Consider the following 26,112-nt stretch of genomic DNA (forward strand, 5'->3'; position numbering starts at 1 on the left):
GGGTATACCTGTTCTGTCCTCCCGCCGTTAACCTCAGGTACATACAGGTTCATTCTGCTGTCAGTGTTCATGGTCCTGGTGCTGATGGAGGCCTGGAGGTGGTTCTGGAGCCAGTGGTGCTCACTGCTGCTAATGTGTGCTATCGCTAATTTCTAAGAACTATGTATGCATTAGGATTAAAATGCAGTGTAAATGTTTATTGAGACACTGCTCATGAACACTAATGAAAGTTCATGAACTTTGACAGTAACAGAAGGTTAAATAAGTAAAATTAGCCGATGTCAGTGTGGAGGTAAGTTGTGTTACTAACCGCAGAAACCGCACACATGCGTTGTAACTAATGTTAGCTAATGCTACTTTCTATACTAGCTGGTTCTAAAATAATAAAAGAAAAGTTAATGAATCCCACTATTCCATTAATCCTATTTATGTAATTTTAAGTATGTTTAAGTATATTATTCATAAATAATGTTCAGATTTTCTGGCAATGTGTAGCTATGTTAGCTTAACCCGTGTATTAGCTATTAGCTTGTTTCAGGCTAACAGTCATGTGACACTTTTAGTTCAGAATCAGAAGACTTTAATAATCTCAGGAGTAAATTATTGGGTGTTACAGTTCCTCCACTCAAGTATAATAAAAAATAGGACCAATGGCCCAGTAGTTTACCGGCCAAATTAAAAGCTTTGGTAAATGTATCCAGATGCCATTTATTATCACCCAGTTCTGTGTATTTATTATATTACAGAAATAGCCCATGTTTGGTCATATTCCAATCAGATCTGTAAAAAAAATTCAAATTCCAACTTGATATCATTGATACTGATTTAGCGTATCAATCCACTTCCTATCTGTTATAATGGGAACATTTTTCAAAGTCACACCAAATCCAGAATCAGATCCGGATTGAAATAATTTCAGTACCTTGTGTTGACATCATCATACAGAAGCTGTATACCAAGTTTGAAGTCAATCAGAACTGGAGTTTCAGAGAAAAAGACGACTGAATTTTTTTCCCCCATAAGAGCCCATGTTAAATTTTCCCTAAGTTCCCGGATCCAGAAGAAGATCCTGATCAGCATGTGGACATTATGTTTTGGTCATCTCCCCATCAGGGCTGGACTGTAGAAATGTACACTGGATATCATTTATATTTACTGAGTTATTGCATCCATCCACTTCCTATCTCTTATAATGGGGAAATTTTTCAAAGTGGCACCAAATCCAGAATCAGATCCGGATCCAAATAATTTCACTAACTTTTTTTGACATCCTCATAAAGAAGCTGTATACCAAGTTTGAAGTCAACTGGAATTGTAGTTTCAGAGAAGAAGACGATTGAAATTTTTGTAACAGACGACAATAGTTTACAGCCCTGTCAGCTGGGAAGCGAAAAAGGAGCAGGAAACAAATTATCAATACAAAAAAAAAAATGTGTGTGTGTATGTATGTATATTATATATATATATATATATATATATATATATATATATATATATATATTCAGCAATATGTACAATATGTCCTAGACAATATATTATCAATATAATTAAATAAATATACATAAATAAGTGTGCACAAATAATTTCATTCACATTTCTTTTCCTAGATGTTGGCAGTCACCCAGTCAGATGCTGGTGTGTGTTCAGTCTGATTTGGAACCTGGACCGTGAAGGGTTAAAGCTGTTCAACACTGGTCCGTTAACTCCTCCCCCCGTGGACCGGGGGTCTGGGTCTGGGGGGGGGGCGCTCATGCGGGCTCAGGGGGTCTGAGGTGGAAGAGGAGGTCCTGCAGATGAATGCGGTGATTCTTCAGGTACATAAAGCCTCCTCAGTTCCGGACCGGAGCCTCGAACCGGAGCCTCGGTGAGTCTTTTACCTTTGTGTGCTTTACCACCGGGTCTGGATCCGGACCCGGGTCCGGTAGGTTCCACTCGGCTGTTGGCGGCTGTTCTTGCAGTTCGTTGTTTGTGTTCGTTTGTTTGGACCGGGCTGCTACTGTGGACTTTAAACCCGCGGGTTCTCCCGCTTTACCAACTGAAACCATGAACCACACAGACCAGAACCAGGACCACAGATGGGTTCTGCACAGCAACCCAGTTTACTGTGGGTTGTGTAGGTTCGGTGTGCGTGTGTGTGTCTGTAGATTGTGTGTGTGTGTGTGTGTGTGTGTGTGTGTGTGTGTGCGTGTGTGTGTGTGTGTGTGTAGGTTCAGTGTGTGTGTGTGTGTGTGTGTGTGTGTAGGTTCAGTGTGTGTGTGTCTTTGTGTTGTATTTGTGCATCATTTTGGTTCATTTTTGTTCCAGTGTTTCACTTTAAACCAGGGTTAAACTCATTGTAGTTCAGGTTCAACATTCAGAACAATAGGATTTGGAACGGGCTGGACCAGCAGAATAATAACAGAACTTATAAATAATAAGAAGGCCAAATGTTTTTCATTACTTTAGAGGAAAAAGGGAAAAGTAAAAGTGTAATTTGACTAATATTCTGTCACAGATAAACCTTTACACATGTACATTATAACTCACAGATCACAGTGGATCTACAAATGCACAAAACATTTAATAAAAGGCAGAATATTGGTACAATTACACTGAGTTTTCTGTGAAAGTTCGTGTTATTCCCATTTTTTGTGAAAGGATAGTTTATAAATGTAACCATTTCATGTGGTTTTACTTTTTCACACTAAAACAAATAGACAGGTTTATAGTTGTCATTATTTATAGGTTATTATGATGGTATTTTACATTAGATCATTTTGGTCTGAATGTGGAACCTGGACTAAAATTATTTTAACATCATTTATTGCTAATATTTTCAGTGTAATTTCTTCATTTCATAAATTCATCATGTGTTAGGGATCGGACTCTTTGGACCCGGTCGTGATGTTTGACACCCTTAGTCTAAAGCATCTAGAAATCAGACCAAAGTTGGACCAGAAAATTGAGAACATGATTCAAACTAAAGGACTTACATGTCCAGTGACTTAAATACATACATGAACATAAAGTGAACTCTGGTCCAGAATGATGAGGATCAGGACCAGGATCAGGTTGAAGTCCATCAAACGCCGCCGCTCTGGGATCAGGATGTTTATGAAACACTCGACCGACGCGAAGGAATCTCCTCTGATAAAAAGATCCAACCTGACACTGAACCCTGGAGGATTCTGGGAGTTTTCCAGAGCAGAGAACATCTGAACACCTGAAGGTTGGAACATTTCCTGTGAATGAAAAAGCAGACGTTGGATCAGTGAACAGAACTGGGTCACAATTATCTGACAGGTTTATGCCGGATCCTGTTGGAGGTTAGTGTGTTTCTACATGTTAACGTTTATTCAGCTCTGTCTGGAACAGAAACACAAACAGAACCAGAACCAGAGTCCAAAGCAAACACAGAAAAAAACAAAACTACAACAGGAAACATCTGAGCTCAGACCGAGACTGAGAACACAGGAACGTCTGGATCATCAGCGCAAAAACAGAACAAACTGACCCAAAACTGAGGTGGAAGGTAGAAGTTTAGCAGAACTGTCTGACAGAACCCTCTGGTAGAACCCTCAGTACATGGATGGAATTCAGCAGGTCTGGAGGTCAGAGGTCGCCTCAAGTCTGTCCAGTTTTTCATTGTCTTCAAGGACGAACTTCTGTGAATCTGTAATGACAGAACGATGAGATGTTGGTGGAAGCGTCTCAATATATGGTTTTTGTTTTCATGTTGTATTTAACCATGATGTTTGTGACCACGCCCCCTGGTCATGTGACACATGTTGGAATGTTGATGTTTCTGAATAAAAACACACTGTGTGTGTTGACCACTGATAAGAACTGTACATAAAGTACATATTGGTATACAGCTAATACTAATACTAATACTATTATGTACTAAGTAGTAGTACCTAACCAGCAGAGTGGAACTCACACTAAAGGGTTTAATGATCTGAGGAACTGACTGACACTCAGAAACTGGAGGACAATGTGAGTTTGTTAGTGTTTGTGATTAATTGACAATCGAGGCAGGAATCACTATAGCAACCATGTAGAAGAGGTGGGAATTACCATAGTTACCACACACACACACACACACACACCTGCAGTTACCTCCTTACATGTTCAACTGATGCGTGTTGTGGTTCAGTCTGGTTGTAGATGCAGCTGATGGATGCACATGTTCGGTGTTAAATCCTGGTCCTGTCGATGCAGATCTGATCCAGGTTTTTTGGGTTCATGAAGAGCCCAAATGGCATTTTGGCTGCATTTCCAATACTCGCTGTGTTTGTGCTGACATTCACATCCCTCCGTTGTGTCACCACAATGGTATCTGCGTTACCGTGGCGACAGGTCAGCTGTTATCTGTTTGGGAACAGGTGAACATCAGGACAAACAAAGGACTAGACCCATGAAGAACTGTAACCTGGATCCGTGAATCTGCACAGGAAGGCCATTAAACACTCATTAGTTTGTTTTTAGACGACACCACGAACACCTTGTCAAACCCTTTAATGAACTGTATTTGAGAGTCTGGTTCAGCTCTATTTGTTAACTGTCATGATTGTTATGATTCGTCACTATATTAATAAAATTTGATTTGATATTTTTAGGGGATGAACAAACTCAGTAGTGCCTCCTACATGGATGTAAAACATCCAGATCCTGCTGAGGTTTGACCCACATGATGCAGATCCAGTAAAAACATGAACCAGGTCCAGATGCACAGAAACCAGACCCTGAACCAACCATGACATTGGCCATGTTGGTCCAGATGTAGTCAGAGGGTTTATGATCATTGTTGGTTTTATTACCTCTGCCAAGGAGGTTATGTTTTTGCCGGCGTTGGTTTGTCTGTCTGTCTGTCTGTCTGTCTGTGTGCAAGATAACTCAAAAAGTTATGGACAGATTTGGATGAAATTTCAGGAAATGTTGATACTGGCACAACAGGGGCCCACTGGTCTGCCTTGGCGGAGGTCTGCCCTCTCCGAGTGCTTCTAGTTTAGTGACTGTTTTCATCCTTGTTTGGGTTTTCATATGTCTGTATTTTCATCTGGTTTTGAATCGTGTCATCCTTTGTTTCGTCGATATAATGTGATGTTGTTGTAACTGTTGGACCTGAGGGATAGTTTGGTTCATTATCTCTGTTTTTATTAGTGTCAGGTCATTTGTGTCGACAGTGAATCTAATGGTTTTACCCTCAATACTGAAATGATGAGGGTTAATGCAGACGTCCAGACCCGTGGATCGGTTCCAGACTCATCAAGTCGACGTCAATGTTTGAACGTGTTGTATTTAACACGGTGGTGTTGTTTAACGCCATATAAGGTGTTAAACAAAAGTGGGCGTCGGCCTCTGACGGTGACAGAACGCCACCATGTTTACTGTGAAAACACCAGACTGATAAAACTCAAATATCTGTAGACTGACGCACTGCTCACACTGGGCATGCTCACAACAGCTCCGTTCAGTCCAACAGGTCTGATGGACATTAGACAGCACCCCCTGGGGGTCAGTGGCAGTGCTTTAACCTAAACCTGCTGATCATGATCCTATTAGTGCCTCAAACTTGATGGATTCTGGGTTGGTGTGTTTTATCCATATATGGTCGTTCACATGCAGTCACATGTTCACCGATCATCTCCCATGACGCTTTTATCTGAGTCTGTGATCAGGAAACACTGGAGGTGTGACCCAGTGTCTGGTGGTTTTCATGATTTAGGGTCCAAAAGTCAGCCCATGTTTTTTTAATGTTGATAAAATAATTCCTAATCAATAATGTGACATAATCCGACCTGATGGATTTTATTTCTTTTATTTTGACATTATTCTGTTGTTTTCTTCTTTCAGCATCATGAGTGACGTCCGTTTGTCATCAACCTCCATCTCCAAGGTGACGGGACACGGTTCCTGCGGCAGCCAACCCCCGGCCTTCGTCCAGCCTCCACGGAACATCAGAGTGCGACTGGGAGGAGATGCCCGATTGGACGGGAAGGTGAGTCACGTGACCAGTGGCGCAGTCGCACCGACGATAGTAAAGAATGAGAAGTAGAGAGGAATGTGTTTCTTCATTTGTCTTTGTCTTGTTGCATTTTGTCAAAATGCAAGAATTAAAAGATGTTTCATATGGAAAAGACAGAAAATAAGAATAAGATGAGGAAAAGAAGGAAGAGGAGGTGTTGTATTGTCACTCCTCTGACAGGAGAGGATTCATTTATTTACAAACTGATGTCATAGATCAGGGGTGTCAAACATATGGCCCGTGGGCCAAAACTGGCCGCCAAAGGGTCCAATCCGGCCCATGCGATGAATTTAGGAAATGAAAAATTACACTGAAGATATAAACAAGCAATGATGTTCAAATCATTTTAGTTCAGGTTCCACATCCAGAACAATATGATTTAAAGTAAAATACTATCATAATAAACTAGAAATAATGACAACTATAAACCTGCCTCTTTGTTGTAGTGTAAAAAAAAAAGAAAGTAAAATTTAAATATTTACGCTTACAAACTATCCTTTCACAAAAAATGAATAACCTGAACAAATAACAAACTGAAATGTCTTAATATAAATCAGTGGAACTGTACCAATATTCTGCCTGTTATTAAATGTTTGTGTATTTGTAGTTATAATGTACATTTGGAAATGATAAACTGAGGCAGAATATTACACTTATTTTTAGGAAGACATTTCAGGTTATTCATATTTATCAAACAATAGTTTGTAGATGTAAACATTTTCATAATGTTATTTTACTGTTTTCACACTAAGACAGAGAAAAGGTTTGTATTTATCATTATTTATCTGTTATTATGTTATTGTTATAATTTTACTTCAGATCATGTTGGTCTGAATGTGGAACCTGAACTAACATGAGTTTGACAGTCCTGTCATAGATGCAGAACCGTCCTCATAATGAAGGAGACAAGAAGAAGAAACAGGAGGAATCTGAACAGGGTTAACATCTGTGCTGGGTCATGTGACCAGCATCTATGAGGCGTCACCAGCTCGAATTAAATACAAACGGTGTCGTTTTTCATCTGTTCTTCTGTTTTAACCAGTGGTCCATCACAGATCTGAACAGAAGAGAAACCCAGAAACTAAACCCAGGAATAAACAGGGAAAAAAAAAAACCCAGTTAAAGATGAACCTGTCCAAAACCAGATGCTGACCTGTCTCTGTTCCAGGTCCATGGGTTTCCTGAACCTCAGGTCACATGGTACAAGGATGGCCGGCCCGTGATTGGTGGAGAGCGCTGTGTTGTGGCACAGGGTGGCCGGGGCACCTTCAGCCTGGTGGTGGGCGGAGTCAGAGCGGAGGACCTGGGCTGCTACACCTGTCAGGCCACCAATCAGGCAGGGAGTCGGCAGGTTACTGTGGAAATCCTCCTGGAAGGTATGAATCTAAGACACTGTGTAGTATTTTAGGTTTAAAGGGTTTAACGAGGGTTCAATGAAATAGCATTGACTAACTCAGATTCTCCTGGTTTTGCCTTTTTGTCTGTTTTTAGTCAGTGTTTCACTTCCTTCATTGTGATGATTATTTTACACTTTGCTTTGTGTCATGTGTCTGATTTCAACTTTTTATTCATTTTTACCTTAAACTTTATTGCTCGCCTAATGGTGGCGCTGTTGCTCTTCTCTCACTGTTTTATCCCTGAACTTTCTGTGTTTTTTGTCATTTGTAAACTGCTGATTTTGTTTCGTATATGAAGTATCATATTCATTAATTTGTACCTGGAGTGAATTTTCACTGATATCTTTTTAAATATCATGTATAATCCTAGCAGTTCCATTGGTAACTTATGTTATATCCCTTTGTCAATTACACATTGTCGTGTACTAAGTCACTGCTCCGTCAGTCAGACATGGTCAGAGACATGTTTCCTCCTTCACGGGCTGTACTGACCCAGACTGGTTGTATTGTCCCATTACCTGGCCTGAGATGGACTGGTCAGTGACCCCGTGCAGCAGACAGCAGTCTGAGATGACACATTATCACCCAGTGCTGGGTCACATCTCTAGGACAAGGGTGGGGTGGAAAGGATACGACTGAACAAACAACAAGCACTAACACATACTTTAACTCAGTCTGTCTCACTGACTGATACTGGTTTACTCATACTCATCACCTGGAATCAATGATGGTACATCACTTAAAGCCAATGGCTGCTCTCTGTACGTTCTGAAATTCACATAATAAAAAGGTCCAGTGTGGTGCATTTATGGTGATTTTTTTTTTTTTTTACTGAATTTGTACCTCTGTTACTTAGATGTAAAACACAAAGAACAATTAATGTGGTAAACATGACCAGTGCAGGTTCACTTTAACTGTGGATCAAACTGAAGTTAACATTAGCCACTGAATATAATATACAGGGTGGGGAAGCAAAATTTACAATATTTTGAGGCAGGGATTGAAAGACAGTGTATGACAAATTAGTTTATTGAAAGTCATGAGAATTTATTTGCCACAAGAAAATAGACATAATAGAAAATGTTTTTATTCTGTGTCCTCCCTCTTTCTCAATAACTGCCTTCACACGCTTCCTGAAACTTGCGCAAGTGTTCCTCAAATATTCGGGTGACAACTTCTCCCATTCTTCTTTAATAGTATCTTCCAGACTTTGTCGTAATAGTTTTGCTCATAGTCATTCTCTTCTTTCCATTATAAACAGTCTTTATGGACACTCCAACTATTTTTGAAATCTCCTTTGGTGTGACGAGTGCATTCAGCAAATCACACACTCTTTGACGTTTGCTTTCCTGATTACTCATATGGGCAAAAGTTTCTGAAAAGGTATGGATAATAGTGTTAGGTATGATTATGACATCAATATGTGTTTGGTTTCAAAACAATTGATGTAGGGCCTGCTGAGAAAAAACAACTAAATGTTCATTGTAAATTTTGCTTCCCCACCCTGTAGAATATAACAATAGAATAAATTGGCAATGTAATAGCATATAATAATAGTTTAAAAATAAGAAAAATTGGTGACCATTGAGAAAATAAGTATAAATAAGTAAAGAAAATTTACCTGATCTTCTATTTCATGAGCACTGTGTACTAGTTCTGTGTCTGTCAGTAGTTTATCCACACAGGACATTAATTAAATCTACATGTTATGTACAGAAATACTGCTGAAATACTGACTTTTACTGCTGATATTCACCATAAACCATCACTGCAGCTGCTTAATCCATGTTTTGTGCAGCCTCCATATTTCCCATCATGCCTTTGTGATTAGCACACTGTGGTTCAGTGAGTTGTCTCAGATTTTACGGCGTCATAAACAAATCGACAGGAGTTTCCTGTTTCTAAACAGAACCAGATTTTGACTCTGAGGGGGATGAAAGCTGGGTTTACTGAGCTCAGATGTCCACCTTTTAACGTCCACATTTATTGTCCACCTTTCTACGCCATCTTTAATGTCCAGGACATTTACAGTCGATGCTGAATCAGCCCCGTCATGGGTCCCAGTTTGGACCCGAGTCCTGGTCCTGAACTGCTCCATATAAACCAGTTTCATCATGTATGTTTGAAAGTGTTTTCCTGACTTCATTCGCTGTAATGCTTATTTTTCCACCTGCAGAGAACTCTGGGAAGAAATATGGCCTCCTGTCGTCACTGAAACCTGGGTGAGTTCTAACCCTGGTTTCATCTGTGATTCTGGTGTCACTTCCCTTCAGTCAGACTTAATAAATCAGGCGTCGGTGGAACAGTTTCAACTCCTAAACCTGGGCCATGGGTCATTAAATCTGCCACTTCAGCATATCTTCAGATGTATCTACTTTAATGGACTGTTTGTCTGCATCTGTATTTATCTGCTAACTTTCAACATGTTTCAGGGCTGATTGTTAATTTCACTGTTAGAGATAAAATAAATAAAGTGAGTACAGTCTCATTGAAACTCCATTTCCCATGATTCCAGACTTGGCTCTGTGGAGACCCGCCCCAGTATTTGGGGCGAGAGTCCGCCTAAGTTCATCACTAAGCCCAGTCGAGTGTTCACGAAGCTGGGAAGGACCGCCAAGTTCACCGCCAAAACCACAGGACGCCCACCGCCAACAGTCACATGGCTCAGGGTAGGCGGAGCCTAATCACTGCTCAGCGTGCTGGTCACTGCCACCATAAAAAAGCGAAACTAATAAAATCCATGCTACATGTTATTGAGAAATACTGGAAACCGGAAGTAGTGTTTTCACACATCAGGAGGAGGCAGTGGATGATTTATTTCTTGTGTTCCTCAGGGGGAGGCGGAGCTTCAGGCCGGTGGGCGGGTCAGTATGTACGAGCGCAGTGGTCTTCACTTTCTGGAGATAAAGGATGCTTGTTTGGATGATGTGGGTGGCTACACCTGTTTGATGACCAATGGCGCCGGGTCAGCAACTGCCAGCACTGAGCTCAGCATCCAGGGTGAGTCAACCAATCAGATGCTCCCTCAGTCATTTGATGAACAGGTGGGTCCGTGTGTCAGTTTTGATGTTGTTTCTGTTTATCCACAGGTTGGTCTGACATCCCGTCCAGGTGAGTGTCATCTGTCTGCTTACATTACAAATGTTTAACGTCCATCCTTCTTCCTCTTATCCCGGTCTGGGTCACAGGGGCATCAGCCTGAGCGACGCCCAGACTTCCCTCTCCCCTTCACCTCCTCTAGTTCCTCTGGGGCAATTCCAAGGTGTTACCAGGCCAGCCAAGAGGCATAATCCCTCCAGTGTGTCCTTGGTCTGCCAGATCTGCCTGTTGATCTCTTGGTGCATCCTTCCCTCACTCGTGAACAAGACCCTGAGATATTTAAACTCCTCCACTTAGAGCAGCAACTCATCTCCAACCTGGAGAGAGCACTCCATCCTTTTCAAAATGAGGACCATGGCCTCGGACTTGGAGGTGCTGATCTTCATCCCCTGTTTCACACTTGGCTGCAAACCATCCCAATGTGAGCTGGAGGTCACAGTTTGATGAAGCCACAAGACCGCATTATCTACAAAAAGCAGAGATGCGACCCTGAGGGCCCCAAACAGGGCCCCCTCCTCCCCCTGACTGCACCTAGAAATTCTGTCCATAAAGATTATGAACAGAATTGGTGACACAGGGCAGCCCTGGTGGAGTCCAACCCGCACCTGGAACAAATTCAACTTACTACTGGCAATGTGGACCAAGCTATGGCTCCGGTCATACAAGGACCTAATGTCCCATAACAATGGGCCATGAACCCCATACTCCCGCAGTACCCTCCACAGGATGTTCCGAGGGACACGGTCGAATGCCTTCCGCAACCACCACCCCAGTCTGCCAATCCAGAGGTACTGTCCTTGTCCTGCACACAATGTTGAAGAGGCATGTCAGCCAAGACAGCCCCACAACATCCAGAGCTTTAAGGGTGGATTTCATCCACCCTTAAAGCCAAGTCTGATCCAGGTTAATACGGTAACCAATGATGGACTAATGATGCTCTGAAGTGGGCGGAGCTTAACTAGGTTTTTGTAACTTCCCGACCTTTAACAGACTGTAAACTAGGAAAGCACTCGGAGAGTGCAGACCTCCACCAAGGCAGATCAGCCCCCCCACCACCACCACACAAATATAATCATTTGTTCCTTGTGTCAGTATCAACATTTCCTGAAAATTTCATCCAAATCTGTCCATAACTTTTTGAGTTATCTTGCAGTTTTATGTTATTTTATCGTAATAGACAAACAGACAAACCTCGATGAAAACATAACCTCCGCCCTTCCTTGGTGGAGGTAAAAATGCTGTTTGACTGTTTCCATTCAACTCCATCATTTAGTCCATTATTTTCCCCTAATGATGGAGGCTGATTCGTCCTGTTGCTGTATCTGTGGGTTTAGTTTGATGATGAAGATGCTGCTCTGTCTCTACAGGACACAGGACGTCAAACCCACCTCCAGCCCCAGAGGACACCAGGACCACAACCAGGACCAGGACCAGCCTTCACAGGCGACCACCTGCAGGAGCAGACCTTCAGTCCATCTCCCTCCATTGGCTGAGAAGAGAACTGCAGTCTCTGAGTCGGTGGGTCACAGGATCAACAGATCAGAACCTGACTGAAGGAAAATGCATTAACAATCTGTACATCTGTGTCTGCAGGTCCGGTCCACAGTGAGTCCTCCTGGATCAGTCCAGACTGGGTCAGACTGCAGGTACATCATTACCATGGTAACAATAGGGCCCGGTGTTCTGGTTGATCAGATTGTTCTGGTTTTTCTGTTTGTTCTGGTTCTGTTTTCTGATTTCTGTGGTCCTGTTCCAGAACTGTCCAGAGGCTGCCGGCAGAATCCAACCTGCGGTTTGAGGCTGTTCCTCTGGACCAGGAGGCGACAGAAGGAGCCCAGGTGACGTTCACCTGCCAAGGTAATAACAATAATAACAGTAAAACGTGTGACTACAGATACAGTTGAGGACCTTCACTCAAATCACATTAAACATGTTTCATCATATTTACATAGATTTAATACTTTTAACCCTGTAAAATGTGAATTATGTGCAATAAGTTGTGCAATAACCCTCTGTTCACATCATAGCAATGCAATATTTGTTAGATATTTATTCAAATATCAATGCACTATTTTTTATAGACTTTCATAGATATACATACTGGTAATATTGTTAGTACTGTGTTTATTCATATTTCATGTCTATGTTTATTTTCTACTTTTACTTCTATTCTGATTTTGCTTTTGTTAAATTTTATATTCTATTTCCTTATTTTACTTTTTAATTTTTTGTAATTTTATATTTGCTCTAGTCTTATTTTCTGAAGTATTGGTGTGTTATTCATATTGGTGCTTGTTGTTATTCTGTTCTATTTTATATCTAAATAACAACACATACACACACACAATAAAGCATTAAATACTGTTTGTAAATGTTCATTTTTATTAAATTATTTCATTAAAAAGTAACTGATAGACATGTGCACAGTAGATCTCATAGGTCATAGTTATTATTACAACATATTCAACAGATTTATGTCAGTTTGTCACATTTTTGCAGCTGAATTCCATAAAATCCTTCATTCTTTAACAGTAATATGAGGATTTTTTTTAGTCCCATATGCTATTAGCATCTTTTCAGACTTTCCTCACACACAACAAACAGGACTGACAGTCATTCATAGAGTTTTCACTTTTATCATTTTATGTCTTCAAACAGTCCCAGTGTTTTATGGGGTTCACAGGTTCAGTTTGGTGCAGTGTTCTTCCGTTGTGTGTGTTTTTCTGACCAGGTTTAAATGTGTAACTGTGTGTATTTGTTCATTCTTTTCGTCCGTCCAGTGTTTTATTTTCTGGTTAAGTGTCTTCGTCCCTGTTTCTTTAATGTCTGAGTACAAGGTGTAGTGACCACCGTCAGCCTCTAGGGGTCACTCTTCATTTCCTGTCTCTGCCCTCAGTGTCATCTGGGGCCGTTGCTGTGGTAACCTGGCTGAAGGACAGCGTCCCGGTTCAGACCAGACCGGGTCTCCAGCAGAGACGGGACGGACCCAGACTGACCCTGACCATGGAGAGGGTGAGGGAGTTGGACCGAGGGGAGTACCGGTGTCAGCTGACCACGGCTGCCGGAGGGGGCGGAGCCACCGTTGACTCGGCAACATGGACGCTCACAGTCAACAGTAAGAAATAACACAGTCACATGGTCAGTAAATGGACTTTTACTCAAACAGACTTTAGTTTAAATATATTTGAGGTTGTTATTATTTTCCATCAATGTTCAAATCATTTCAGTCTAAATGGACGAAACAATAACACGATCCATCAGATATAATAACACACGATCAAACACTGACCCCGTTTACGTCCACACTAATACTGATCAGCATTTGATTATTACTGATCATGCAAACAGTATAATCTGATCTGTTTTATCAGATAACAGTAGTAATCTGATTATAATAAATCAGATTAACACACCCGGATTTGTCCCCAATACTCCCATGTCTTCATGCATGTGTAAAGGTTAATCTGATTTATTTAGTTCTGTTACATCTGAACATGTGGAAAAACTATTAAATCAGAGAAGTTGAGCTAATAGGACTTGGTATTACAATCCCTAATTGAATGGCACTTGGTGATGAGTGGGGTAGGGGTAAAAGCTTCACTGGGGTCTTCAGGTGGGCACCCTGCTTCACTGATGTTTCGTTGATAGGCCCACTACATCTCCACAGGGCTCAACGGCGACACCAAGCATCCCTGGTGTGCCCCCCTCGGCTTTTACCCCCGGTGGTCACTTTGCAGCCCAGTGGGGGCTTTCCTCTTTATCTATAGCCAGCTGCTGCTGCGCTCGGCGGCTTCCGACAGTGATCTGATGGCTTGCTGAAAGGCCTGTCCTCGCACTCCCATCCCCTTCAGAAGCTTGGTTGTGGATCCAGCGACAAAGCCTCTGCATCCGACCTCCACGGGAAGCACATGGGCACGCCAGCCACATTGTTCTGCCTCTGCTGTTATGTCAGAGTATTTCAGATGTTTGCGTTCGTATGCTTCACTGACTGCAGCCTCCCATGGTACAGTCAGTTCTACGATGAGCAGTGACTTCTGCGATGTTGACCATAAGACCAGGTCTGGTCTGAGATTAGTTGTAATTATCTCAGGTGGAAAGATGAGCTTCTGGTCTAGATCAACCTGCATTTTCCAATCCCGGGCATTGGCCAGGAAGGTCGTTTCCACTCTGGCAGCTGTTGTTGCTGAGAGTTGCCCTGCCCTTATGAACGGGATGGTGTTCGGCTGTCCAGGCACTGGGGGAGGAAGGGCATTGTTAGTTGTTCTTCTTCCTTCCAGGATGATCGCCAGTTGTCGTAGGACCTGGTTGTGTCCCCAGGTGTACCGGCCTTGAGACAGACTGGTTTTGCATCCGGTGAGAATGTGCCTGAGTGTTGCAGGGGTTTTGCAGAGAGCACATGATGGATCCTCTTCTAGCCACTGGTGTAGGTTCTTGGGTGAAGGAAGCACATCGTAGGTGGCTCTGATAATGAAGCTGATCTGGCTTCCTTCCATCTCCCACAGGTCCCTCCACGTGAGCTTACGATGCTCCAGGTTTTCCCAGCTAGTCCACTGGCCCTGTTTGGACTGTGAGACTGCCTTTGCACATCTTGCTGCCTCTTCCTGCTGTCGAACCTCAGCCACGACCAGCTTTCTCCTCTGGGTAGCTGTGGCCTTGTGCCATGTGGGTCGGCTTGTTCCAAGTCCAAACCCACTTCTTCCATACTACACCTGCCCTACAATGTCTCCATGTCTGAGCGCTGATTTTGCTTGCTGTATGGCCTCTGATGGGATCCATTTCCTGCCAGTTGCCAATATGGGGGCAGCTGCTCGGATCGTGTCATCCTGAGACTCGTTCAGGGTCATGTTCAACCTCACTTTGGCACATTTATATTCCTCCGTGAGGCTAGAGACAGGCAGTTTCAGGGCCCCGTGCCCATACAAGCAACGGAAGTGATGTAGACAATAACAGAAGTGATGTAGACAATAACAGCAAGTTTGATTCTACTTCACTACATACATGAGTACTATGAAATAAATCCAGTAATGGACTGAAACGTCTAAACCAGGTTTATGGATAATCCTATTTCTGAAGCGATTGTAAATGCATCAGATCTAATTATTACAATTATTGTCATGGAAATGGGATCACTGGGATAAAACCAGGTTTGTATGAATGTGTTGAACCTTGAGGCGTTCTCTGTCTCTGTGCTATTTAAAGTGTCCACCAGGGGGCAGCAGAGCCTCGTCTCAGACAGTGATATGTGGGCATGATGGGACATGTAGGACCCTGTGTAAAAATATTTTAAAAACCAGTATCTGAGTCATAGAAATTTAAAAAAAAAAAACTGAAGTGTTTAGAGTCAAAATAAACAGATAGTCATGAAGCTGAAACAGTTTCATGATGACGTAAAGGGGCATTTGTTCAAAAAGGGTTGAGAAACACTGATCTATGTCTACATATACATGATCTACATCAATCAATAAATCAAACTTTATTTGTATAGTACCTTTCATACATGTTACATGCAGCACAAAGTGCTTTATATCAAACCCCCACTGTCCCGCAGGTGCAAATAAAAATAAAAGCAACAAAGTAAAGCAATGTTAACAATAAGAGTTTACTTTAAAGCTAAACTAAAAAGATAGGTTTTGAGTTACAGTAATGAACAGAGAATTAAATGAATGAAATACAGAATAAATGAGTTTAATGAAAAGAATGTACAAGAAGATGAGGAAGAGAACAAGAGAAACAGACACTGACAGAAGGGACTTTAGTAAAAGAACAAAGTAGAAGACGATGGAAATGGTTAAAGAACCCAAAAGGTGTTTCTACTTTTTCTACTGTTTCACTGTCGGTTGGAAAAGAAGCTTTAGACAAACTGAAAATAGAAACCGAGAAAAAATAGAAGCAGAGACAGAAGATCAACAGTGACTCTTAAACAAATATGAGCAGGGAGCCTTATAAAGACAAAACACGCACACAGTAACACACACACTAACACAACACACACACACCAAGTAACAACACACAGTAGCATAACACACACACTCACACACAGAGTAACATAACTCACTCAAGAACTCAACACACACACACACGCACAGTAACATAACACACACAAGAACACAACATACACAGTAATGCAACACACACAGACACACACACACACACACACACACACACACACTGAAACACAACACGCACATGCAGTTCATGTCTTTCCAGTAGACTCATTGATTACACTGCCCCTGGTGAACATTCATGTTACTGCAATGGGAAAATTCCCTGTAATTAAGCCTAATTATTGACTTTATTATTATTTAATTATGATTTATTGTTTTTACTAAATGGGTCTGATGCAATAACACACTGAAACAGTTGGACAGACTGTATCCGTCTCTACTGTCCTGGAGGATAATAACATCTCCTGCAGAGTCTGATGAATGAGTATGAACCCTGTGATGGGTTCTGGTCCCATGTGCAGACCCTGGATCAGTCTGATCCGGATCATGGTGTCATGATGTCGCAGCGGGCATTGAAGGCAGCGTCAGTCAGTCATGGGCTGTTCACAGCCATGAAACACAGAGAGAATCCAAAACTCCGAGCTTTATAAGGACAGGGGCCTGGAACAGGAAATCCCCCCACAGGAGGTTCCCACAAACCGACCCACTCGACCCCGAGCAACAACCGCCCCATGTCCATGTGTGGACATTACAGTTTACCCAGAGATCCTCTGTGCAGAGATGAGCTCTGGGCCTGTTCTCAGATCCAGAAAATGGATTACAAGTCCTGGTCCAGACAAAGATCAGAGGGACCAGTCCAGACCAGTGTTTGGACCGGTCCAGACCAGTGTCCCCACAACAAAACCACATTTACAATCTGTACATCTTTAGAAGTATTTCATTAAAATTACTCAAATCAGTAGTATAAAAAACATGTGTTTGATATTTTAAAGTTGATGGAATAATATTCCACCTTGTTGCCTCATTATTTAATGCAGGGGTGTCAAATATACGACCCGTGGGCCAAAACCGGCCGCCAAAGGGTCCAATCTGGCCCATGGAATGATACACTGAAAACATGAACAGTCAAGGATGTCAGACTCATTTTCACCCAATCTGAACACAAGTGACTTTGACAAGTAAAAGAACAGAAGAATAACCTGTAGATAATGACGACTCAAAAATTCAAACTGCAAAATTGTGCCATTATTCAGTCTGTTACTAAATGCTTTGTTCTTTTTTTAGATCTGATCAGTAATGTACATGTATAAATAAGATGAAGCATGATATAGTTAATAATACACTTAGTTTTCGTAAGAAATTTCAGGTTGTTCAGGTCAATCATTTTTTGCAAAAGGAATGTTTGTAAATGTAGATTTTAACATTTTCATTATTTCATTTTACTTTTTTTTGCAAATTTGGAAGTGTCAATATTTATAGGTTAATTTATCTATTATTTTACTGCTTTGGCCCACTTTAGATCATATAAAAACAGCCCTCGTCTAATTCTAATGGAACAGACCTGTGTTGTAAAGTGGAACTACTACATATCACACCTTTAACTATCTGTAAACTTCAAGCTAGCATGGTGTAATTAAGCTAAGCTAACACTATGAGTCTTAAGCAGTACTGAAAATTTTGCTAAAACTGTGTAATGTATCTTTTTGATGATTTTGATCATTACACTTTTAAGATACTTAAGATTCCTGCTCCAGTTGTTTCCAGTTGATTCACCTTTAATTGAATAAATTCATTAATTAAACGTCCCATCAATTACAGGTTCATTCATTGATTTTAACCCTGTAACACCAAACGTATCATATTTGATACATGAGTTTTGAAGCCCTCTACATGATCAGTATGATATTTTTTTTTCTTGAAAAATCTGATGTATACAATTAGATACATGCAACACACAGATAATCCACCAGGGCGGAGGAATTTGTTGACCAGAGGCCTTTCCAGTGACACTACACGGTTGTCATTAATGAGGAAGGAGGCAGAACTTTGCCAATTTTGAAAAGGAATTACCAATTTGTTAGCCATGTTTGTGTTATATTATGTTTTTGTTTGTTCAAAAATAATAATATTTGAGACCTGAGGTGTCAAATATGATACAAAATTGAAATTCATACATGGAAATTGATATTTGAAAAAAAAATATTTGGATTGTTCAGAAGGACCAATAAAGGTTTCAGTGTCAAAGAAGGAGTTTTCTTGGAGTTTTCTGTCAGTGATTCAATGATTCAGGCTTTACAGGGTTAAATCCATGTCTGTGTCCAACTCATCTGTGAGACTGGATCAGTTTTACATTTTACCTTCTATTTATTTTCATAAAAGGGTTAAATGTCCACTATAAATGACCTCAGACCACAGATATTTATTTAAACATTTCAAATCAATTAAATATTGTTTTCTCTCTGACTCTACATTACCCATTCGTCTTGTCAGCAGACTCTGTTATTTACACTGCTATTGTAAAATATGTTGAAATATGTCGACATTTAAAGGGTTAATGTGACTTTAAGATACGACTGTCCACAGACTGGATACACAAAGAGTTAAACACAGAGCTGTGTGTGTGAGTCTGTGTGAATCTGTGTGTGTGTGTGTGTGTGTGTGTGTGTGTGTGTGTGTGTGTGTGTGTGTGTGTGTGTGTGTGTGTGTCCAGATTATCCGTGTGTTTCAGACTCGTGTCCATATATGGATTGTGGATTTCCTTTTTCCCCCTCCTCCTCCTCCATGTTTTCCAGAGTCTGAAACCGACTTGTGTGTTTGAAATCACTGTATGTGTGTACATATGTGTTCTACGTGTACTTGTATGTTCCGTGTACTTGTATGCTCCGTGTGCTTGTATGTTCTGTGTACTTGCATGTTCTGTGTACTTGTATGTTTCATGTACTTGAATGCTCCGTGTGCTTGTATGTTTCGTGTACTTATGTGTTCCGTGTACTTGTATGTTTTGTGTACTTGTATGTTTCGTGTACTTGTACGTTTCGTGTACTTGTATGGTCTGTGTACTTGTATGTTCCGTGTACTTGTATGTGCTGTGTACTTGTATGTTCCGTGTACTTGTGTGTTCCATGTATTTGTATGCTCTGTGTACTTGTATGTTTCGTGTACTTGTATGGTCTGTGTACTTGTATGTTCTGTGTACTTGTATGTTTTGTGTACTTGTATGTTTTGTGTACTTGTATGGTCTGTGTACTTGTATGTTCCGTGTACTTGTGTGTTCCATGTATTTGTATGCTCCGTGTACTTGTATGTTTCGTGTACTTGTATGGTCTGTGTACTTGTATGTTCCGTGTATTTGTATGTTCCGTGTATTTGTGTGTTCCATGTATTTGTATGATCCGGGTACTTGTATGTTTTGTGTACTTGTATGCTCTGTGTACTTGTATGTTCCATATACTTGTATGTTCCGTGTACTTGTGTGTTCCATGTATTTGTATGCTCCGTGTACTTGTATCACAGTACTTACCCAGTGTCCTGTCTTCTTCAGACAGGGTCCAGGGTCGGAGGTCAGAGGTCGGAGGTCGTCGTGCAGCTCCGCGGTTCATCCTCGGTCTGACCAACCTGAAGGTGATGGACGGCAGCAGAGTCGCCATGACGACAGAGCTGACAGGTACGACTGTACCCGTCCTGTGTGGTTCTTCCTGTCTGGTCTCCATGGAGATGGGTTGAGACGAGGACACGCCGAGCGTCCCCTGTGTGTTGGATTGGACGTGTCCTCTGTCCTCAGCCTGAAGGCTCTGTAGTATCATATGTTACATAATGATGTTCCACTGGGGTTTCCTCCATAGAAAAGGAAAATCAGAGCAGAGAACATTAAAGGAGATCATGTGGACATGACACATGGAACACATATATGAACCCAGACTGCAGCTGTCTGGGTCTGGAGATCCAACATGTATTTACATGATTAATGGAACTAACAGAACCAGAACCAACAGGAGTGAATGTACATGTTCATCAGACCGACCTTCAACACTGGTCCAGTTTGGATGGAAATGGGTTCAACCCAAGGCTTTAGATGGTTTATACTGGGTTTACTGGTCTTACTGGTGTCCTGGTTTCCTGGTGTTACTGTTGTCCTGGTGTCCTGGATTTCCTTTTCATACTGGTGTCCTGGTTTACTGGTCTTACTGGTGTCCTTATGCTGCTGGTCCTCAGGGGACCCTCGTCCGGAGGTACTGTGGTTCCATGACGGCCAGGAGGTGTCGGAGTCGGAGGACTTCCAGCTGATTCGGGAAGAGAACCGCTGCACTCTACTGATCCAGGAGGTTTTCCCAGAGGACAATGGGACGTACAGCTGCCAGGCCTGGAACAAGTACGGAGAGGACCGGACTGAAGCCCAGCTCACTGTGGATGGTAAAGGACCCCACAGAACCAGGGACTAGTTAGATGTAGGGATGATTAGAAAACCCACAGGCTGACTTCAGAGAAAACCTGTGGAATTTACCAATAATTAATGGAATGACAAACGACAATAACATCATTAATAACAATAAAAACTAGTTTGACAACTATGAAAGTACCTGAGCTACCGAAGTAACGGTATAACTAACCAGATAACTAACTAACCCAATTAGATTAGATTTGATTAGATTAGAGCCTTTATTGATCCCACGACAGGGAAATTCAGTGGTCAAGGCAGCAACAGAATTTAAAAAAATGTGCAGCATAAAGATAGTACAAAAGATGAACAATATTGTAATAATATCAATAATAATAATAGTAATAGTAGTAGTAGTAGTAGTAGTAGTAATAGTATGTTCGTTGTGGCCGTCCTTGTCCTCATGTCTGTCCTATCCTCGTGTCCATCCTCAGAGCCTCCGGACGGCGTCCAGCCCTGGTTCATCACTAAACCCAAAGCTCTGTGTGCGTCCGTGGGTCAACACGTCCTCCTGTCCTGCGCTGTGGCTGGAGACCCGTTCCCTCAGTTCACCTGGACCAGGTGTGGCCGGGGCCGACCTTTGACCTCTGGGGGAGACTTCGAGCTGCTACAGAAGGAGGACGTGGTGTCTCTGCTGATCAGGTCTGTCTGGTGTCCACTGTGTCCTGGTTTTAAATGCATCTGAGTGACAGTGATGATCAGAACCATGTGTTTGTTTCAGGAGAGTCCAGAAGCGTCATGCAGGAGAATATCTGATCAGCCTTAGGTGAGGATTAATAATCAATAATCACAGACCTGAACTAGTGGTCCTCTATGGACTGGACCAACCCCCCACGTCTCCCTCCTCCTCCTCCTTCTGTCCTTCTGTCCTGTCTTCATCAGGTCTTTTTGTCTGTGTTTATTCTATTATTTTCTCCACTGGTTCCTGTTGTTTTTATTTCACCAGTTGCTCGGTCATGAGTTATTGTGAAGAAACTGTCTTTTTGTCTTTGTCTTTGTTATTAATTTCCTCAAACATCTCAGACTGTACTACTGGTCGGATTCACTTCTAATGAGGGACTGAGCCCATAGGGCGAGTCCCTCTCACTAACAGAGTGAGAGGCCTTGCCTGACAGGCAAGGCCTCTGTTGTATTTTGTTCATTTTTATATTGTTCTCCCACTCGCACTTTAAACTGGAATTTGACCTCTTCAGCATGCTCAAAAACTCACCAAATTTGGCACACATGTCACATCTGGCAAAAAATTTGATAAACTATCCAAATTAATCCCTTAGGTGCCAAAATGTGCTCTGTAGTGCCACCTACATACACAAAAATGGCCCTAGCAGCCAGTAGGAATGTCATAGAGACATGAAACAAACACTGAAATTTTTGTCTCATCAAGCCCAACAAATCATATACTGACAGCCATGAGCTAAATCCAACAGGAAGTTAGCAATTTGCCTTTAAATCAAAAAAATGCTTGCACACAAACTTCCAGTAGGAATGTTGTAGAGACATGAAACCAATGCCAAAATGTTGGTCTCATTTAGCCCTACGGATCATACACTGGCACTTATGAGCTAACTCGAACAGGAAGTTTGCAATTTGCCTTTCAAACTGAAATGTCAAAAACTGTCTTGTCCGAGGCCGTTTGTTGTACTGGCTTCTAAATAGCAGCAAATGATAGAATAAACCCTTGTCAAAAAAGTTGTATACAGCTTTATCGTAACTGTCTTAGTTTTTTTTATGTAAACCCTGAAAGTTGCGAAGTCTGAAGCTCATTATTCACTTTGGACTTTTTTCCCCACATATTATATATCGATACATTCACAAGACCCACCACAAGTCTCATGTTTAAAAAATTTTCAGATACAATGTATGGTTATGGATTAATCACAGTTTGTTTGAGGTGGTTTCTCACTGAATTCAACACAGACACACATCTGCTCCATAAGGAGCCATGTTACAAACAGACACACATCAGACTGTGTACTATAGTGGTTAGTACATCAGACTGTGTACTGTAGTGGTTAGTACATCAGACTGTGTACTGTAGTGGTTAGTACATCAGACAGTACTGTAGTGGTTAGTACATCAGACTGTGTACTGTAGTGGTTAGTACATCAGACTGTACTGTAGTGGTTAGTACATCAGACTGTGTACTATAGTCAGTACATCAGACTGCCACACTGTAGACTCAGATTCGACTCCCAGGGGAAGTCGACTTTCTCTCTGCACATTTTCTAACGGGGGTTTGCCACATTGCATTGTGGGTATGTGAGATTTTGCTTGATTATCTACACCAGTTAGTCCCTCACGGTAACAGGAGGCAGGGCTGGGCCAAGGTGCAAGGTCCCACCCAATGCTGCTTGCAGCTTTAATTTGATGTGTATTTTGTGTGGGTCAGTGTCTACAAAGTTTATTCACAGTTTTGAGAAATTTCGATTTTTGAATTTTTGATGAATATTTGAATTATCGTACTTTCCGGGCTATAAACCACACCTGACTATAAGCCGCAGGTGTCCGCATTGTAATGAGATATTTTCACAGAAAGATGGTAAACGGAAAGATTATGTAAATATTTATTTCCATACCTTAACTGCTTTTTTCCAAACAGTGCCTGTAACACGGCAGTAAAATGGCAGTAACACAGCTGGTTCAAAAATCCAGTAAAGTCACTGAACGCTATCTTCCTCTTCCTTCTGCACACTGCAGCCACTGAAGTCATCTTCTTCAGTGTCGGAGTTGAACAGCCTCAGAAAGGCTCCGTCACACACCTTCTCAGTCTCTCTTTCATTGTCGCTCTCCATGGCACTTCTGTGCTGCAGCTCTATTACCTTCTTGGACAGACACATCAATCGCTTTTAACTTAAAAGCTGCATCATATGCATTTCTTTGTGTGTTTTCCATGATGAAGGTTTGTGCAAAATGATTGTTAAAAGTTAAGCTTAAAACTCCTCCTCTTCACATCACCTCTTCCACCTGTCTGTCTCGCTTTTGCGCTTCCTGCTAGAGCGCCCCCTGGAGGCAGTTAGCCCATAAAAATCTATACTTGAGCCACATCGTTGTATAAGCCTCCGGGTTCGAAGCATGAGAAAAAAGTCGCGGCTTATAGTCCAGAAAGTACGGTATTAAAAATGTTCTATTTCCTTATAATGGTCCATATTTACGTAGATGCTTTGTAACATGTAAATGGTTAGAGATAGCAATATATTGATACTGATCACTGATAGGAAGTCATATTTGGAGCCCAGTTACAAGTTTAGATCTGGTCTTGGTCCACATGAGCCTTTAGTGGCAGATTCTGCCCCAATGGACTATTTTATTTATCTTTTGCCCCCACCCCCCGATCACCACCAAAATGTAATCATTGTTCCTTGTGCCAGTATCTACATTTTTTTCAAAATCTGTCCATAACTTTTTGAGTTATCTTGCTAACAGATGAAACGATGAAACGTAACCTCCGCCAAGGAACGGCAGAGGTAATATAAATCAGGTTGACTGTCACAGAATGTTGAATTCACTACATGTTTAAAAGCAGAAAATGAATGGATAAAGTGAATTTTAACATCTGATTCCAGGCGAAAGCAACTGAAACACGAAAAGATGAGTGAATGAAAAACTCAAGGGTTTAATGGATGTTGAATAATGAGGGAAGATCAAATATAGAAGGAAAATCTGTTGGATTTATGTAGAACTTCAATAGTATCTATTTTTACATCATTCTGGACTCAGAGTCATTTTAAAATGCACCACTTTTTGTCTCATATCGTCTTTACTGTGACCACTCTCAGACTGATATGAAACTTTCTTTACTGACGTTAACGGTGGATTTGACGTTAACGGTGGATTTGGCGTTAACAGTGGATTTGATTCTGAGCTCAGTAGTTTCGTTGACATCATCTGTTGGCTGCAGTCACACGATGACAATGATGTCATGTGTTTGTAGGAACCCGGTTGGTCAGTGCAGCGCCGTGGCCCGTCTGTCAGTGACCGATGGAGATCTGGACCCAACCACAGAACCAGGACCAGAACCAGGCTCAGAACCAGGCCCAGCAGATGACCGCAGGTGAACCAGACCAAACCAAACATAAACTCAGCATTTGGATCCAACTCAGTACACACAGTACACACAGTAAACCCACATCAGGACTACACGGTGGGGAAGCAAAATTTACAATATTTTGAGGCAGGGATTGAAAGACAGTGTATGACAAATTAGTTTATTGAAAGTCATGAGAATTTATTTGCCACAAGAAAACTGACATAATAGAAAATGTTTTTATTCTGTGTGTCCTCCTTCTTTCTCAATAACTGCCTTCACACGCTTCCTGAAACTTGCGCAAGTGTTCCTCAAATATTCGGGTGACAACTTCTCCCATTCTTCTTTAATAGTATCTTCCAGACTTTCTGGTAATAGTTTTGCTCATAGTCATTCTCTTCTTTCCATTATAAACAGTCTTTATGGACACTCCAACTATTTTTGAAATCTCCTTTGGTGTGACGAGTGCATTCAGCAAATCGCACACTCTTTGACGTTTGCTTTCCTGATTACTCATATGGGCAAAAGTTTCTGAAAAGGTATGGATAATAGTGTTAGGTATGATTATGACATCAATATATGTTTGGTTTCAAAACAATTGACGTAGTGCCTGCTGAGAAAAAACAACTAAATGTTCATTGTAAATTTTGCTTCCCCACCCTGTACATCTGTACTAGATCGGTTATACACCTGTACTGCATCAGTACCACACCTGTACTATATCAGTACCACATCTGTACTACATCTCTACTACACCTGTACTACATCAGTACTACACCTGTACTACATCAGTACTACATCTATACTACATCAGTACTACATCTGCACTAGTTTTGTACTACACCTGTACTGTCTACATCATTACTACATCTGTACTACATCAGTACTGCGTCTGTACTCCATCAGTACTGCGTCTGTACTACATCAGCACTACATCTATACTACACTTGTACTACGTTTGTATTACATCTGTACAACACTTGTACTATATTGGCACTACACCCATACTACACCTGCACCATGTCTGTACTATATCTGTACTACGTCTGTACTACACCTGTTCTACACCTGTTCTACATTAGTACTACACCTGTACTACATCATTACTACATCTGTACTACGTCAGTACTGCATCTGTACTCCATTAGTACTGCGTCTGTACTACATCAGCGCTACATCTATACTACACCTGTACTACGTTTGTA

The 26,112-nt window shown here is 41.5% G+C and overlaps 1 protein-coding gene across 2 annotated transcripts in view; it reads left to right on the forward strand.

Moving 5' to 3' along the window:
- The first annotated feature begins 1,755 nt into the window (after nucleotides 1-1,755).
- The window catches only part of LOC115411948 (myosin light chain kinase, smooth muscle-like), a 52,893-nt gene continuing 28,536 nt past the window's right edge, over nucleotides 1,756-26,112 (forward strand). For both annotated transcript variants that reach the window (XM_030124252.1, XM_030124253.1), the window contains exons 1-16: nucleotides 1,756-1,864; nucleotides 5,836-5,980; nucleotides 7,176-7,383; nucleotides 9,581-9,626; nucleotides 9,920-10,073; nucleotides 10,239-10,404; nucleotides 10,494-10,515; nucleotides 11,871-12,021; nucleotides 12,097-12,149; nucleotides 12,260-12,360; nucleotides 13,400-13,618; nucleotides 19,990-20,112; nucleotides 20,661-20,858; nucleotides 21,318-21,525; nucleotides 21,605-21,649; nucleotides 24,815-24,934. In XM_030124252.1, the coding sequence (XP_029980112.1) occupies nucleotides 1,794-1,864; nucleotides 5,836-5,980; nucleotides 7,176-7,383; nucleotides 9,581-9,626; nucleotides 9,920-10,073; nucleotides 10,239-10,404; nucleotides 10,494-10,515; nucleotides 11,871-12,021; nucleotides 12,097-12,149; nucleotides 12,260-12,360; nucleotides 13,400-13,618; nucleotides 19,990-20,112; nucleotides 20,661-20,858; nucleotides 21,318-21,525; nucleotides 21,605-21,649; nucleotides 24,815-24,934 (2,030 nt within the window). In that variant the 5' untranslated portion in view covers nucleotides 1,756-1,793. The remainder of the gene's footprint in view (nucleotides 1,865-5,835; nucleotides 5,981-7,175; nucleotides 7,384-9,580; nucleotides 9,627-9,919; nucleotides 10,074-10,238; nucleotides 10,405-10,493; nucleotides 10,516-11,870; nucleotides 12,022-12,096; nucleotides 12,150-12,259; nucleotides 12,361-13,399; nucleotides 13,619-19,989; nucleotides 20,113-20,660; nucleotides 20,859-21,317; nucleotides 21,526-21,604; nucleotides 21,650-24,814; nucleotides 24,935-26,112) is intronic.

The sequence above is a fragment of the Sphaeramia orbicularis genome, chromosome 21 (genome assembly GCF_902148855.1).
Source record: "Sphaeramia orbicularis chromosome 21, fSphaOr1.1, whole genome shotgun sequence".
NCBI lineage: Eukaryota > Metazoa > Chordata > Actinopteri > Kurtiformes > Apogonidae > Sphaeramia > Sphaeramia orbicularis.